The 18,114-nt window shown below is 35.6% G+C and overlaps 1 protein-coding gene across 1 annotated transcript in view; it reads left to right on the top strand.

The window, feature by feature from the left end:
* The window catches only part of Tanc2 (tetratricopeptide repeat, ankyrin repeat and coiled-coil containing 2), a 306,319-nt gene that overhangs the window by 173,294 nt on the left and 114,911 nt on the right, over positions 1 to 18,114 (top strand). Inside the window, exon 8 of the mRNA XM_042055015.1 lies at positions 11,718 to 11,981. Within this exon, the coding sequence (XP_041910949.1) occupies positions 11,718 to 11,981 (264 nt within the window). The remainder of the gene's footprint in view (positions 1 to 11,717; positions 11,982 to 18,114) is intronic.

Raw genomic sequence — 18,114 nt, 5'->3', positions numbered from 1 at the left:
TTATTTCCTTTAAATTTTATTTTATTTTATCTTGGGCGGGGGCAAAGTTGCAAGGGCAAAGGACAAATGAATGGGATCAAGATGAATGATGTGAAATCCACAAAGAATCAATAAAAAGTTAAAAAAATAATAAAACTTAAATTACTGTTTCTCATACTATATAAATTCAAAGAAGATCAGTGACCTTATTATGAGGCCTGAAACTTTGAAATACTAGAGAAAAACCATGGGGAAAATAGATTGAGACTGTACATTAGTGCAATCATTGTGTATATGCGTAAACACCCCCATAAGAAGAACTATTATATGGTCCTCTATACCACTCAATGGTGTACAGCTAAAAGAATCTCAGTCAGGATACAGTAGGGATTCTCCATACCATGTACTAGTCACAGTAATCAAATGATGCTGTAAGCCAAAGTAACCATCAACTGATGAATAGAGTGTATACATACACTGGGGTTTATAAAGCAGAATGAAATGCTATCATTTGCAGGAAAATGGAAACTTGGAGATTGGCATATTAAGTGAAATACACTTAGACTAATATTTTTTCTCATAAAATGTAGATTTTTGTTTTAAGAATACAAGAAATTGCTGGGCATGGTGGTGCATGTCTCTAATTTCAGCACTTGGTAGACAGACAGGTGGATCTCTATAAGCTGAAGGCCAGCCTGGCCTACATGGTGAGTTCCAGGGTAGCCAGAGCTACACAGAGAAACCCTCTCTCAAAAATCAAAAACAAGGCCAGGCAGTGGTGGCACACACCTTTATTCCCGGTACTTGGGAAACAGAAACAAGTGGATCTTTGTGAGTTCGAGGCCAGCCTGATCTATAGAACCAGTTTCAGGAAAGCCAGGGCTACACAGAGAAACCCTGTCTCAGAAACAAAACAAACAAAAAACATGAATAGAATGAAGACTAAGAAGCAAAACGAACTCATTGGTAGAGAGATGGAGGGCAAGACAGGGTAATGGGATGGATGGTGGAAAATGCAATGAACTGTGTTTTTAATGTATTTCCTTTAATAATTGGGCTTTTGGGTATATTTTAACAAGTAGTCTGAGATACAGTCTTTTCAGATAAGAACAATAGCAGGATAAAGCTGTGTGTACTCTCTGAGAAGAGAAATGTCCACTTAAGAAAGTTGGGCCTTTATCCTAAATGTAAATGGATTTTCTGTATATTTTGTTTCTGCCTGACAACCGGACAATAAAAATGTCATAGTCTAAAGCCAACATTGTATAGAATAAGGCGGAAGCATAAAATATAGACAGTTAGACTGGGACTCACCTTGGAGTAGCCATGGTACAGGAAGACCTGGACAATGGCCCCAACTAGACCCCAGACTTAAAATAATAAATACTGCACAGAGCTGCTCCTCTGCAGGTCACACTTCTGACCTTAGAAGAATAAACTAGAAGTCACTGTTCACACTGAGAAGGTCATTGCCAAATTGCTAAAGTGAGTTTTCTGTTGAGCGATGTGGTTTCATGATTGATTCCTTCACTGATAGTATAGGCTGCATCATCCTACCAGCACCATCAAGACCTGATTCTGATACTTCAAGGGAGAAACTTCAGAAGCTTAGAAAACAGTCCTTGACAAAGGAAGAATTCACTAAGATGAAACCAGAGCTGGAAGCTACGTATTTTTCAGTATTCAAGAAGACATTTGCATGATGTGTTCCTGTGTCGTGTTATAGCACATCCTATTTTAAGAAAAGATTTAAATTTCCATATCTTCTTGGAATGTAGTCAAGATTTGAGTGTGTGAGGAAAAAAGAGAAATGAAGATTTCTTCAAAAATATGATTAAATCAGGAGCTAGAGTAATTGCTTCAGTATTGATTCCTTTGAGCATAAGTGATTATTTCTTTTAGTCTGTCATTACTGAGTTGGGAATGCATCTGTTAAAACCAGATGACAATATCGTACAGAATACAGAAGGTGATTGCAATAGAATTGGTTCTTCATTGTATGCCTTTGGAACTCAAAGAAAACTTTATATTGGCAGCATAGAAAACAAAATACTTGTATATAGGCAAGCATTTTCAAATATTTTTGTTAAAATAATGACAATAAACTTTTATGGGAAAAGAAGTGAACAAGCACTGCATATCAAAAAACCACAGGATTCAGGAAAGTGAGGCAGGAAGATTGAAGGTCTAGGCCAGCAAGTGCTACACATCAAGACCCTCTTTTGGGAGTGGGAGGGAGTAAAGAAAAATAAAAAGTTCCTTAAAATTTTTAGTTAATCAGTATTTCTGTGTGCGCACATGTGTTTATATACTCATGACTGGGGACAGAACAGGATGCTGCAGCATACATGTGGAAGTCAGAGAACATTTGTGGGATCAGTTTTCTACTTGCACCTTTATATAGACTCCAGGGATTGAACTCAGGTCACAAAGCTTGTACAGAAAATGCCTTAACCCAATGAACCACATCGCCTTCCCTTCTGAAGTAATAGTTATTTTGATTAGGTTATCAACTACTAGATTTCTCTCTAGACTCCTGAAAGTTTGGCTGTACACATCCTTAAGTGAGTACTTAGGGGTGAGAAGTGAAAGGGGAATGAATGTTTTCTGTCTTCCAAGGCTAGAGAGTATTCCTCTTCAGTACTGTACGTGCAAATTCATGTCTATCCTTAGACAAAATCATTTGCTTTTCTCTTCATAGACTGGAAGTATAGAGTTTAACATTTCTTTATATATGCAGATTAATCTGTGTAAAGCTTTTCTCAGTTTATTACTTGCCCTTTATGCTCAATCCCTTCCCATTGTAGATATTCTAATATGTTTGTATAGCTTCTTAGATTTTAATGTAGCCTTTCAAAGTATATGTTACTGTGATGTGTGTTTTTGTGTGTGTGAAATAAAGTGTCATGTTAATATAAAACTTTTTAAAGAACTGTGTAATGCCCATTTTCTCTGACTACCCCACGTACAATAAGTAAATATTCCTCACATGTCATTTATGAACATTTAGCTTACCCCCACTGCCTCTAATTCACAGCATTCCTCAAATTTATACCTAAAACTAGGATTTCTGGGTCATGTGGTGTATGAGTAATTAACTTTATAAAGTATGCGAGAGTGTTTCCAGCAGTGTATAAAGCATCTTTTCTTTTTTCTCATATGTTTGTCATGAGTTGCTACCATAATCCCCCAAACCCCAAAGTATGAGTATTTTAAGATAAATTTATACCAACTATATTTGATTATAAGATCTCATCTGAACTGAGAGGTGGTTTATACTCTTTTCCCACTCATCTCTTATATTTATATATTCTGTTGAAAAAAATTGTATTTCATTTTAAGATGCTATTCCCCAATCATGTATGTAATTTATATATGAATTTTAGCCTTTCTAAGATTAGAAAATGTCTGTATTCTGTAGCACAACTGACTCAATTTCATATATGAAAGTGTAGATCCAGATTATTTGACTTAATAATTTTAGTAACTAATGGTTATAAAACTGTGTCTGTCTTTACTTTGCATTTCTTATACAAATTTCCCATTACATGCAAAAGAAAAAGCTAAGTACAAAGAAAGCAGCAAATATTGCATGTGGGAGAAAAATGAGCCACTAGAAACAAAAACGAGTAATAGATAAGTAGCAGAGATGGAGCAGTTCAGTACCGCAAAAGCCAGTGAAGACAAAAGGATGCTGGGAGGAATGAGTGGAGCCTTGTGAAGAATACAGAGAGCTTGAAGACTCCAAGGAGTATGAGGGTGTTTAACAAATGGAATCAAATATTTTTCTGCATTGTTTTTCTTTTAAGGATTACCAAATAAGAGCATTTATATATGTTGTAGCCAATATGAATGTCATCTGCTATTTACAGTATACATATTTGTACTTATTTAAATTCGCTTTTTTTAAATAGATATTGAATAGGTAAAAAGCATATAACAAGGTTTTATAATACAAAATCAACACAAAAATAAATTCCACTCCTGTATCCTAACAACTGAAAATCCAAAACAAAATTAAAATTAAGAAAATAAGTCCAAAAATACCAAAAATGATTATAAAGTTGAACTGGGAAGATGACTCTGCTGGTAAAGTAATTTCCATGCAAGCTGAGAACAAGTCCCACCCCTAATACTCATGTAAAATGGTGGCCTCAGTGATATGCTCCTTTGATCCCTGGGCCAGGGAGGCTGAGACAGAAGGATTCCTAAAAATTGCTGGCCAGTCAGTCTAGCCTAATTGGCCAACTCCACATCAGTAAGAGACCCTGCCTCAAAAAGTAAGATGAAGAGCAACTAAGCAAGATACCCAACATCAGCCTCGGGCAAACAAGCCAAAATATTTAAAATACTGTTTATAATAAATAGGAAACTAAAAATGCCTCGGTTTTTAAATCATATAAATGTCTTCTCTAGAGTCCTGAAAACTTTCAGATTACTAGTTATTTTGATCCTATGTGGTCATGCTCACCTCAAATATGATACTCTATGTACCACAGAAAGCATTCTCTATGGCATCCTATCTTTCTTCTCAGAATCACAGTGCTCTTCAAATATGAGCTGGAAAACTCAAATACTTACAGGGTAGTTTTATATTTTTAATTTTTATTAATGTAGTTTTATTAGCATAAAATTTTGTACCTTACTACTACTAATTATCATCTGTCATTATTACATTACTTTAAGCAACGATTTTTATAACCCCAGTCTTTCTGAGATAATATTGTTGATGTATATATATAATTTCCAACATTCATTCTTTATACCAAGTTTCTTTTTTTAGATATCCCACACTCTTTTTATTTATTTATTTTTATTGAAAATTTCCATCTCCTCCCCTCCTCCTCCCCCTTCCCTCCCCTCCCCTCCACCCATACCCTCACTCCCTCCCTCTCCAGGCCAAGGAGCCATCAGAGTTCCCTACTCTATGTTAAGTCCAAGGTCCTCCCAACTCCCCCCAGGTCCAATATACCAAGTTTCAATTAGATTCTTTTGGAATGGATGTGTAGCAAATGATGACCGAAGTGTGAATCCATTTTGGTTTCTACCTTTTATTTACCTGAAGAATCACAGTTCCCTCCAGAAGAGTTTAATCTTCAGTCCCTCTTTAGTCATGTCTTGGGATTGTTTTTTTCTTTTAGTCTTGAGTGTTCTGAAGGAATTGATTTTATGTCTAATAGCCTTTTATCATCTAACACCTACAGATGTGACCATGTCCATTGTTCATTGATTGTGTTCACTTTTATGGCCAAAAAGCAAAGTTAACCGCTCTTCCTTTGTTCTTTAAGGAATATTTAGTCCAGTAGGATGCTGTGTTCTTTATTTCATCCATGTTGCCCTCTGAGTCACTTGCTAAATGCTAGATAATTTGGATTAGCTTTTTCATGCCTTTCTTACCTGTTTTCAGAAATGAGCAGGCTTATTACTAAGTTTTCCAATCCTGTATTCTCAACTCCATCATCTTTCCAAAGTGTCTGCTTGTAATACATAGCGTTAGATCTTAAGTATTCATTGAGCTGTATTTATATTACAATATGTGTTATTTTTTAACAGATCTGGCACTTTGTTCATTGAAATTATTTAAAAGACCAAATGATAAACATTTTAGCCAATAAGAGGCTTGAACTATTGGGCCAGGCAGTGTTTAAATGAATACGGTTTCTTTGTTATTATTTCCGGGGCTAAGCTAGCAGTGCAGGAGCCGAATGGGATGAAAAGCAGGCCTGCTCGCCTCATCACTACATATTCCAAATAAAAATTATCTCTAAATGTTAGAAATTCTATACAAAGTATTTGAATAGAAAATTTAGTATGTACAATCCCACTAAAATTCAATATATTAGAAACAATTAAGGACATTGTTTCTACAATTTGGAGACCCAAAGGGGTTTAAATGACATCTACAAAAGCATTAAAATAAACAAAATATCTGTTAAGGAAAAAATAAATAAATAAAGACCAAATGACATTTTTCTTGTATAATTAACCTGATGAGGTTAATATTCACTTTGTTAAACAAAGATTGTGGTCCAGATACAATGTTTGAATTCTTTTAGTGCATTATGATCCTATAAGAAACCTATAGAAAACTAATCAGATCATATCATTGAAAGGCTCTATAACCTTTGTCAGAAAGCTTTTATAAAGGTACTGGAGAACAGAAGAGAGTGCAAATATGCCCAGGGGGACGCAAGTACTTCCAGATGAAGCTCTCCAGCTATTCTGTAATCACTGCTCTGACCTGAACATAAATCACCAAGATTTGTACAGACAGTCTTGCTGTCACAGCTTCCAGGAATTTCCACTGAAATAAGTGATGCCCTCAGGCCACATAGCCAAGTCAGACTGTCTAAATCCTTCACATATAAACTATTAGGAAACAGCTTGTCCTGGGTGCGCCAGAGAAGTTTCAAACTTTAAACAGCACATTGCTTACTCCACTTTCCTTTGTCTTGGTCGGTAGCCAGTACCAGGTTTCCAAGCATCTCTGGAGATAAGCATAGAGTGGTTCAGCCTGGCTGTAAAATATTTGTATGTACTCTACATATAAATAGAATTTCTTCTTAGTCTTGGAAACTGAAATTAAAAAGTAATTACTTCCAGGATGTCTTAGTTAGGGTTACTACTGCTGTAATTAAACACCATGACCAAAAAGCAACTTGGAGAGGAAAGGACTTATTTGGCTTACATATCTAGAGTCACAGTTCACTGAAGGAAGCCAGGGAAGGAACTCAAAGTGAGCCAGGAACCTGCAGGCCGGAGCTGTTACAGAGACCAGGGAGGATTAGTGCTTACTAGATTGCTCTTCTTGGCTTATCCAGCATGTCTCCTTATAGAACTCAAGACTACCAACCCTGAGTGGTACTACCCACAATTGACTGGGCCCTCCCACATCAATCTCTTACCAAAGAAATATCCTATAGATTCACCTATAGCCTGATCTAATGGAAGCATTTTCACAGTTGAGGTTTCCTCCTCTCAGATGACTATAACTTGGGTCAAGTGGACATAAAACTAGCCAGTGCACTGGTCATACAGGTCCACATTCCCCCCCCCCCAAAAGATGGACTATGGATATTTTCCTTTGTTTAAAAAAAAAAAGAAAAGAGGGGGAAGTGGTGCAGGAGAATTGTCTGTATTCTGTCAAACATGTTTTAAATAAACCCTGATTGGCCAGGCAGGAAGTATAGGTGGAACAACCAGACAGGAAGTAAAGATGGGGCAATGAGAACAGGAGAATGCTGGGAAGGAGGAAGCCCATTCCTCCGCAGTCCTCCCCAGATCACCGAAGAAGCAGGTTGTGACCTGCCCTGCTGAAAAAGGTACTGAGCCTTGTGGCTGACATAGATAAGAATAATGGGTTAATATAAGTTATAAGAGCTAATACGAAGCCTAAGCTAATGGGTCAATCAGTTTATAACTTATGGAGACCTCTGTGTGATTTTCTTTGGGACCTAATGACTGTGGGAACTGGGCAGGACAGAAACCCCAACAAAGCAGGGCCTCATGTTACACCGTAGAATGATTGAATATGCAGATATCAGCATGTTGCTGTAAATAGCATTTTATTTTATTTTATTGTATTTTTATATATGGTCTCTTTCAGAGTTACCTACCCTTCTGAGGTTAAGGATTTATGTTTTGGTTTTTGCATCATTGCATCTTGATACATACTACTTAGTTAGGCTACAACAAGTCATTAGATAGGTAGGTAGTTAGAATTAGCTAAAAGTCACCTAAATATGTAAGCATGAATAAGCAAAAATGATGGAAATTTTAATTGGTGATGGCTGTTCAAAGAATTTACCTTCTGATATTTCATGTGAGTTGCTTATTTTAGTTCTTTCTGTACCTACTGATTCCGAGCCAATAAAACCAGCTTAGTCATACTTTCTGTGCAAAATTTCCAAAATACAAGTAAGCTCTATAGAAATTGTTATGGAATATCCTCAAAAACTAAAATTACATCTGCCACCTGATCTAGTTTTAGTGCTCCTAGATTCCCAAAAGTGTCTGTCGTCATGTCATAGAAATACTTATACATCCATGCTGTATTGTAGCACTATTCTCAATACCAGGAAATGGAACCAGCCTAGATCTCCACCAGCAAATAAATAAGTAAAATATTAGAGTTACCACTAATATCCACATGACAGAGTCTATACTAGGCTGTTTTGAGATTTCTTTTGCCAATGGACTTAATCCAAAACTCTTCACTTTAGCCTCAGGCAGACTCTTCAAATGAGGGGAGAAAAAAAAAGCAACATACTAAAATTCTTCTCTGAAACTTTTTGAGCCAACCCCCGGCATTTCAAGTCATTATCAGCACCATTGTCTAACATGCTTCTACTAGTGTGCCCAATTAAGCAATGCTTAAAGTATTACACTGCTTTTCTTACCCAAAGTACCAAAGTCCATATTATTCCAAACAAAAGTATGGTCAGGACTATCATAACAATACTCCAGTCGCTGGTACCAACTTCTGCCTTAGTTAGGTTTTTGTTGCCATGAAGAGACACTATGATCACGGCAACTCTTATAAATGAAAACATTTAATCAAAGGAGCTTGCTTGCAGTTTCAGAGGTTTAGCCATTATCATCATGGCAGGGAGCATGGCAGCATGCAGAAAGAGGTGGGGCTGGAGCTGAGAGTTCTTCATCTTGACTCAGAGGCAACAGGAAGTCGACTAACAGTCATACTGAGGGAAGCTTGAGCAAAAGTGACCTCAAAGCCCACCCCACAGTGACACACTTACTCCAACAAAGCCACACCTCCTAATAGTGACACTCCCTTTGGGAGCCATTTTCTTTCAAATCACCACATTTGCTAACTAGTTTAAAATAGTCAAAGCAAATGACCAGATTTAGTGAGTATGAAATTGTTATCTGGAGTGACTGAGAGTTGGGGAATTATGTCAAAAAAATGCTCTCATTTGTGGAAATCCTAGAATATTATTGAGAAGGCTGCCTTCTAAAAAGCTGAAAGTCTATTTTTTGGCAGTAACCTTAAAAAGGAAGTCTAATTGGTCTCTTCTACCTGTTTCCCTAACACACACAAAAAAATCTCTATCCAGTTTGAAAATACCTGAATATAATATAATACTGGAAACTATGTAAACATTTTACCAATACTGACATGCAAAGATAAGTTCTATATTTTAGAACAAGTTATATATCTCTAAAATATGCCATCATGTACATTTTTTCAAAGTAAATCATTCTTTACTTAAATGTTTGCCCAGGTAACATATATATTTATTCCTTAGGTAGAATATTTTTAGTATAAGTACTATAAAAATTGCACTGAAGAATGAGCACATTTATTTTCTGCATCTTGTTAACATTTGCAGCATCCTCTGAAACTGCAGAACAGCACAGCCAGAAATAGAGTTCGTTGCTCACTGTTTCTCTGGTTTCAGAAAGATGATAGTGGAACATTAGCCTGTGTCCTCCTGCTTGTTTGCTCCTTTCTTCAAGTGGGATTATAGAGTTAATAATTTTTTGTTTGATTTTTTTAAGATTTCTTTATTTTTATGTGCCTGAGTGTTTTGCCTGCTTGTATGTTTGTGTTTCATGTATGTGCCTGGTACCAATAGAGGCTAGAAGATTGTTTCAGATCTCTTATAACTGAAGTTCTGGACAGTTGTGAGCTATCATGTCATATAACTCCAGGTGCTGGGGATGGAACCCAGATTTTCTGGAAGGGCAGGTAGTGCTCTTTACCACTTAGTCATCTCTCCAGCTCCCTAGTACTAAGTTTAAATTTAAATATAAAAATAAAACCCTGAAAGTACAGTAGCTATCGTCTAGAAACATAACAATCTGTTGCAGGAAACAAAGAATTATCACCAAAAGAATTGCTGCAATATTAGTAAATGGTTAAGACCCCAAATAGTTACCTGAAAGGCACTTGCTTTAGTAACAATGGGCACGATGCCTAATTTTACCAAGCATCATTTCTTCGTGTATACAATGAAGATAGAAACACCAGTCCTGCTTAGAGTGTTTTATTGATGAGCAAATGGGATGGACATTTACACAATTTAAAAGTTATGAGTAGAGCTTGGGTGTAATTCAGTGGTAGAACATATGCTTAGGTATTGCCACACCCCCAAAATACGTTACATTGTATTAAATACAAGGTTATTGTTACTACTCTTACTAAAGCTCCTCTAGTAAGACATGAACATTATTTAATACCTATCTGTGCTCCTCTGGGTGTTATTTCCTTTCCTCTTAGGCCCCTGAGTTAATTTTAGTCCCTAATTTTTTCTCCTTATTCTTTTCTTTTCAAAAGAGTTTCTGGATTCCACAGCTGGTTTCCTTTTGAAAGTTGCTACCACCTACCTCGTCTTTCCTTTCTGCTTACCTTGGTTTCTCCTTGTTTACAAAGACTGGCTGAGATACAGGAGCACAGTTTTTCTTGCTTCATTTTATTAACTGCCCACCCTTTATCATACATTATCCATTTCTTTTGGTTTTTACAACTGACTACTATGCAGGAAATCAAAGTGCTAAATATGGGGATTTGACTTCCAAAATGCCCAGGTCCCCAAAAGTGTTCAATGGCATTTATGATTTCATTTTTCCAGAGGACTCCAGAGTGTATACCTCTTCCCTGGTTTTCCTTTAGTTTTGAGATAGGGTCTCATTCTGATAATCCAGGCAGGCCCACTGTATAGCCCTTGTGATCATCCTCCCATGCATCCCAAGTGCCTGTGCCGCCACTCTCACTTCTCTTCCTCAGGTCTCAGAGTTGAGTCTTTTATTTCTTCACCTTTTCTAGTTATTTTTCCAAACCCTTTTTCTTTGTGTGGTTATAAAAAAAATAAAAAATAAAAAAAATTTTAAAAACTTGTTTTTTTTCTTAAAGAAAGTTTAGATTTTATTTTCTAATTCATCTTCTTTTGTATTACAAAATCCAGACCTCCACTTAAATTTACAGAAATAAAACTAAACTTCATAGTATTATGGAAATTACCTCTTCGGGTTCTTTCTTTTCTTTGGCAATAGCCACATTCAAATTATAGGAAGAGAACATGAACTAAGTATAAAACCCTCCTGGGATGATGTGTTTTATTCTTTTAAGGTTATTACTAAAAATTCAATAATTTAGACTGTACTGTTCTTCATCTTTTCATTTCTGGCGTTACGAAAATGTTCCTATTCATGTATAATTATTAATAAGACTAGATAAAATTCTAGAAGACCTTTCAGGTTTTATTTTAATTAAAATCATTATTCTTTAGCATGCCACTTACTAGTGATATGCAAAGGATTAGAACTGAGAAGAATCAGAAAGGCCTGTGTCGCTTTCTTATTTGAACAGGTTCTTTCTACTGTATTAATTTCTACTTAGTTGTTGCTTATTTTAATCATATGTTTTATTGTTTTTTGGTGCGTGTGTGTATGCAAACATGAGCTAGGAAATAAGTACGAAGAATAGAGGGAGTTTAAAGAGACTGTTGGTACTCTCTGGCAGTCCATAAAAATATGCAGATACGTTTTGGGTAATTCTAAAATCTTAGCATTGATGAGGCATGTTCTTGGTGCCTTGGCACTGGTGTATAAATTTGTTTCATTTAAAGAAAGTGTTAAATACATGTAAGATATGATTGTTTAATGGTTTTGGTGTAACTTTGAAAGACAATGTTAGTAGTATTCTCATCTAATGAATTTTTATCATAAACAGATTAATTTTTCTTTTTTTTTAAACATCAGTATACTTTATTTTTCAGCTACGTTGACAAATTATTCGGAAAACATGGAGCGTACAAAATATGTTGGAGAAAGTGGTAAAGAATTAGGATCTGGAGGAAACCTAAAACCATGGCAGACTCAGAAATCCAGCATGGACTCCTGTCTGTGTCGTGTAGATGAGAACATGGCTGCCTCCACATACAGTCTGGATAAGATCCAAGAGAGGCATTCGGAGACCGTTTTATCCCAATCAGTACAATCTATTCCTTTGTATCTCATGCCTCGACCAAATTCAGTAGCAGGTAAGTTGTGTTTTCTTTTTCTTGTTTAAGACTATTTTGCTGAATATGTAGTGAACAGAAATACGACCAGTCTTCCATTTGTGTTTCGGTAACTTATGCCTTTTAACCTAGGAAAAGGTTAATCTTTTTCATCAAGTGGTTTCCCAGTTCTCCTCCCATGATTTGCAGAAACATATAACAAAATCAAAAAGAGGGCAAATAAACTAGTTAGTCTTATTGTTTGTAAAAATTTTAAGGTCTGGGTATGTAGCTGAGTGGTTTAGCATTTACGTCGTATGCATAAGGTCTTGGATTCAGTTTCCAGTACTGCAACAAAAAAGTTTTAGTTTGAGGTTTTAATTTTTAAAACTTGAGTTTTAATAACCATTATTTAATTGGAGCATATTTTGGTAGTTTGAATATCAGAAATCATCATCCATTGTTTGAAGATACGACAAATGAGCAGGCAAGAAACTCAGCTTCCTTTTTCTCTCATTTCAGTATTTTCACAAACCTTTCCAGGCTTAATTTAGAAGGCCAGGTACCTCCATTTCCTAACTCAAATGCCACTAGCAGGATCAGTCAAAGAATGATACAGGAGGATAAGTAACTGGAATACCAAGTCTTTTTTTTTCCTCAGTAACTACACAGGAGTAATGCCAGGGATATTTTTAATACAGCTATGTTGTTATTCAATAATTCAAACCAGGAATTTACAAAAATAGCCATCCTGACATTTTCAAAATGTATCATCATCTGCACTTTGTCCAGACTACAAAATAAAAATTATCTTTGCCTTTCCCTCTTTCTAAATTAATGCCCGGACAGATCTATTTTGTGATATGGAATAATAAAACATTTATTACCATTAGACTTACTTTCCAGGGATATTATTAGTTATGCAGTTGGGTGTGGTGGTACTCATCTGTAGTTCTAGCATTCTGGGGGTAGAGACAAAAGGGTCAGTAATTGAAGGCTAGTCTCAGCTACATAGTAAGTTTCATACCAGCATGAAGTACAAACACAAGACTATTGAAAAACAAACAATGAAATGATTCATTATCTTGATGCTCGCTTCTTGCCACTCATTTTCTTTCTCTGCCTGTTCTTTTGGTTCTGACCTCTGGAAAAAAAATACCAGCACCTGTTACCAGGTATGATGATGAGGGAACGACTTATCTAGAAGATTCTTCGCTTTTAAATGGTGACAGCAAATTTTCTCTCTTAGGTCCCGCTAAATACATTGATCTTCATATAGATGTGTGTGATGCCTCTAATATTGTAGCCTGTAATGATGAGGTGAGCAGGCTGTGTCCCGCCGCCCAGCTAGCTTTACCTGAAATAATTACACAGAAACTGTATTTATTTAAAACATTGCCTGGCCCATTATCTCTAGCCTCTTCTTGGCTAACTCCCACATCTTAATTAACCCATTTTTAATAAATCTGTTTATCACCACATGACAGTGGCTTATCGGCAAGATTCTAGCCTACGTCCGTCTAGGGCCGGAGAGCCATGGCATCTGCCACACTGCCTTCTACCCAGCATCCTGTTCTGTCTACTCCGCCTATCTAATTTTCTGTCCTATCAAAAGGCCAAGGCAGTTTCTTTATTTAACCAATGAAATCAACACAAAACAGAAGACCCTCCTACAGCCAGTTGTGTATATTACCTACCCCTCTTCATGTTGCCTTGTGAAAGTTTGTATTCAAGGACCTGAAACTACTTTCAGCTACTCCTTTTTTCCTGAGTGATGAACTTACATTTCTGACCCTGCAGGTTTTTTATCTTCTTCCACCATCCAGAGTCATTAAGTAGAGTGAAGTATGAGATCCTTCACTGTCCCTTATTATGAAATACCATATGCAATCTTAGCCACAGAATTAGAAAGATGGCATTGTCAAGCATTGATGGGATTGTGATGTTATAAAATGATTGCATATTGATGATGGGAGTATGTTATACATTGGTATTCTTAAAGCTAAATATATATTACCTAAAACCTAGCGATTTTATTCAGAATGTCCGTGAAAAATAGGTGTTCACAAACAATATTGCTTACTGGTTGAAGAGAAGTCAGTTTTATTCCCATTGTTAATGGTGCTGTTTTGACCATGAGTGTATGAGTATGTAGACATACATGTCTTCATTTCTCTTAGGTAGGTACTTAGGAATGTAGTTGCCATTCATGTTAGATTTTGAATTTAACTTTTTAAGAACCTGCCACATTATTTTACAAAGTATACCAAGTGACTATGCCCTTTTACATTCCTAACTGGCAAGATATTAGGGTTCCTGTTTTTCTATGTCCTTTCCATATATTATATATATATATTATAATTATAATTTTTATGACTATAAACATGTGTTTGCAAATATTTTCTCCCTTTGCTAATCATCTTTTAATTTTTGTTGATATATTGTAAAGCACAAAAGTTTTAATTTTGTTGAAGTCTATCAAAATTTTTAGTGGACATTGTTCTTTGGTAATATCTTCTCTTCATTTCATTTGCAGGTATATTGTTTATATTACATATTATAACACTAGTCTGTCATTTGAGTTTGTTTTGATTTAAGGTTGGAGAATATTTCCTTCTTCTACATACTTTGTGTTCTCCCTTTCCCTTTCCTTCTCCTCAATGCTAAAACAAAATTCTATTATCCTTAATCATTTTGCCAGGAGGTCAAAGCAGTGTCATTTTGTCTTTCTAGCTAACATAGCTCTTTGGCTTTTGAGGGAGGGCTGATCAGACATCTTTAAAGGAAAATGAAGACCAAATGAGATGGCTCAACTGGTATAGGCATTACTCTTGCCTAGTTAGATCCATAGAACCCTCTTGACAAAGGGAGAAAACCAAATGTCACAAGGTGGCACATATGGACACATATAATTCACTCAGTAAATAAATGGATAAAATTATAGGAAAACATGAATGTACCATTAGAGGTCAGATAGGATGACCCTGAAGAATTAGGCTCTTACACTGTTTAAATAGTGTGCATGACAGTGTTGAATAAAATACTTTATCAGGTAATTCTTATAATTGGTGCTGGACAAGAGGTTTATGTTGCTTAGAGGGCAAGTCAGCAGTCAGACAATGGTTTTTAGATTGTTTTCTGTCTCTGGAAACCGTGGTTTTAGAATGCTCCCACAGAGACAGGAAAATGAGTTGTGAACCAAATGAGTCATTATCAAACATTGATAAACTATAAATTTAAGATATTTCCAGAATGAAAGGAAATAAAGTTTCTTCCATAGGGAATTACCCTGCGAAGTATATCATGTGTAAGAATTGAATAAAACCATGAAATCTGGTAGTTAAAATAATATGTCTAAATTAGTTTTCTTAGCTTAGAAGAGTCCCATCTTTACATTTTACCTCTGTCTGTATACATACATATTTTCATACACCTTTTAATATGTACATAGAAATGGTTCTGCAAACTGAGTAAGGTAAACCTTGATAATCAAGAATAACTGAGAAGCTGGATGTGTTAACACACACCTTTAATCCCAGTACTCAGGAAGCAGAGGCAGATGGATCTCTGAATTCAGAACCATACAGTACGAGTCTAGGACAGCAAGGGTTGCACAGAGAAACCTTGTCTCATAAAACAAAAAAAGTAACCGAGGTTTTCAAATAGGAAATAATCAAGTGTATTTATTCTTCTTTGTTTTATCAAAATTTCAGTTTGCATACAAAAGTAGGTTTCATTATATTTTTGTATATCATTGTACTTTGCCCACACTCATTCTTCATGAACTTCCCTCATCCCCGCCTCCCAGTGCTTTCTTGTGATCCCCAGAAATGGTCTCCTTCCTGCTTTCATAGAAAATATTTTTAATCAAGATTCTTCATAAAAGAGAAAACATGCAATATTTGTCCCTCCCCTATTTTCTTCTCTTGTTCCCCACATGCTTATTCAATTGTCTTAAACATAGAAGCCCCCAGGAGTCATGTAAAGGGGGGATTGATATTAGAAATAAAAACCTTTGTTCAAATACAACTTCTTAACTTCCCTTCTTTTTAAACTTAGTATGAGTAATACAAAGAGGTCAAATAATGTTGAATAACAGTGTAAAAAGCTACACTGACTGGTTAGTGTGATGGGTCACCTGTAAACTCAGCACTTAGGAGGCTGATACCATTAATGGTCAGTTTGCATCAGGCTGGGAACACATTTAACAAAGCATTGTCTTTACAAAAAAAAAAAAGTTAAGATACCATTTGCGCCACTTTTAAAACCTGCAGTAGTAATCTCTTAAGTGATCCTTGCTATGTTATATATCTCTGCCCACTTTCGGAAGAGAATTACATTCTTTTGCATAAGTTCCCATGATGGTACACATCTGTAATCCCAGAACTTGAAAGGGGAAAGTGGGGCATAAGAAGCAAGAAACAAGGCCATCTCTTCAGTTACCTAGTGAGGTTGAGACTGACCTCATCTAAAAATCAAAGAAAAGCTTAAGTAAAATAAAAACAAAATTATTCTATGAGCCAAAGACCCTGTTTGGGGCTTTATAACCCTTTTCTTTCTGGGACAGTAGAGTCAGCTCATATACAACTGTTCTTAACAGTAAATAATGTTAATTTTTTTAATCTTTTTGCTTTTACTCCTAACATATATAGTATTATAATAACATATATATTATACAATTCCTAAAATAATCATCTGTATTTTATCAACTGAAATATAAATATATCTCATTCAAATAGATTAGGTGTATAGTTGTAGAAATGTAGCTAACATAAATTAGGTTCTACATCCAAGGATAGTACTATTTACTGGAAGCATAAAACCTTTCATCTCGATGACTAGGGATGTAGTGGAGAGGAAGTGCACTTCCCTTTCGAGTGGCAAAATGACTCAGGGTGACTTAGGACAGTCGGTAGCTTGGTTTTTTCCTGAAGTTGCTCAGTTTTCTAAATGCAAATTTAGATTTCATATACTTTCAAAATAAAATTCTAAGCGTTGAAAATTTTAAAGTCTTAGTTTTGTGACATGCCTAACTTGAGTTGCTGTTGTATATTTGTTTTTAAGCTTTGCGTTGGAAGGAAGTGACTATTGTGGATCTGTGGTTGCATAGCTGGAATTATGAGCCGGCTGTCAGTGGTCATCTTTGGTGTCTTAAAATGAGATTGGCAATGAATTGGAAGTATGTGGGAAGCAGGAAGTGTCTGCAGCAGCTGTTGTTGTGCTTTGTGTGGGAAAGAGAGGTCTATTGGAAAAATACAAACAAACTCTGTTAAAAATATAATCTCTCTTCATCCATTCGTTAGTACTTGGAGCAGCACAGTTTTCTAAGAAAAGATCTTAAGCAGGTAAATGCAGATTTCAAAATAAGGTGATATAAATGAATCTAATTAGAAACTATGACGAAGATTTTATAGAAAATCAAAAGGGGCTTTTTAGCAGTTAGAATAATGACTTTATTTGTATAAATATAGGAAAGTGGCTTCTGCCCAAATATGGGAAACAAAAGTGTCCCTGCAGCCTCCATGTTCTAGCTCAGCAAGAGTGATAACTGTATCCCTGTGGTCTGTTTCCATTAGTGACAACTGACATAAGAAGAAATAGCTAAATAGGCGTCTAAAATCAGTATGGCATTTTTCTGAAATGCTCTCTACCAAATGTTGTCTTCTGGGTAGTTTTTGTTTTTTGTTTCTTTCTGTCCAAAATATATCTAAACTGTATTCAATTTTTAAAGAATGCTTTTATAAATGCTTTACAAGTATATGGTCTTCAGCTATTTCAATCTAATAAAAATCTAATTTAAAGTAGGTTTTCTCTCTTATTCCTATTCCCTCTTCCTCTGCTGAAAGCAAGGTTTTTAAATGACAGGATTTAATGACTTCCTTTTAGGTATTTTTCTTTTACTTAAAATTTTTGATTGTAGATTTATTTTTCTATTTCCTCATTTTGCTTGTATTTATGTAATTATTTTTTATATTTGCCAAGTGTTCGCTAGACATAATAATACTAATTTAACCTGATAAAATTATCTCAGAAGTATTTGCCAGTATACTTTCAAAGTAAGAGTGACATTATGAATGGGAATATATTTGTCCTTACAAAGCTCTCAAGAGTCTTTGTAGAGGAGGATGATATTATTGTTATAGTTATCTTCAAAGTTACCCATAAGCACAATGTT

The sequence above is a fragment of the Arvicola amphibius genome, chromosome 4 (assembly GCF_903992535.2).
Source record: "Arvicola amphibius chromosome 4, mArvAmp1.2, whole genome shotgun sequence".
NCBI classification, from domain to species: Eukaryota; Metazoa; Chordata; class Mammalia; order Rodentia; family Cricetidae; genus Arvicola; species Arvicola amphibius.
This window is presented reverse-complemented; position numbering and strand designations above follow the sequence as displayed.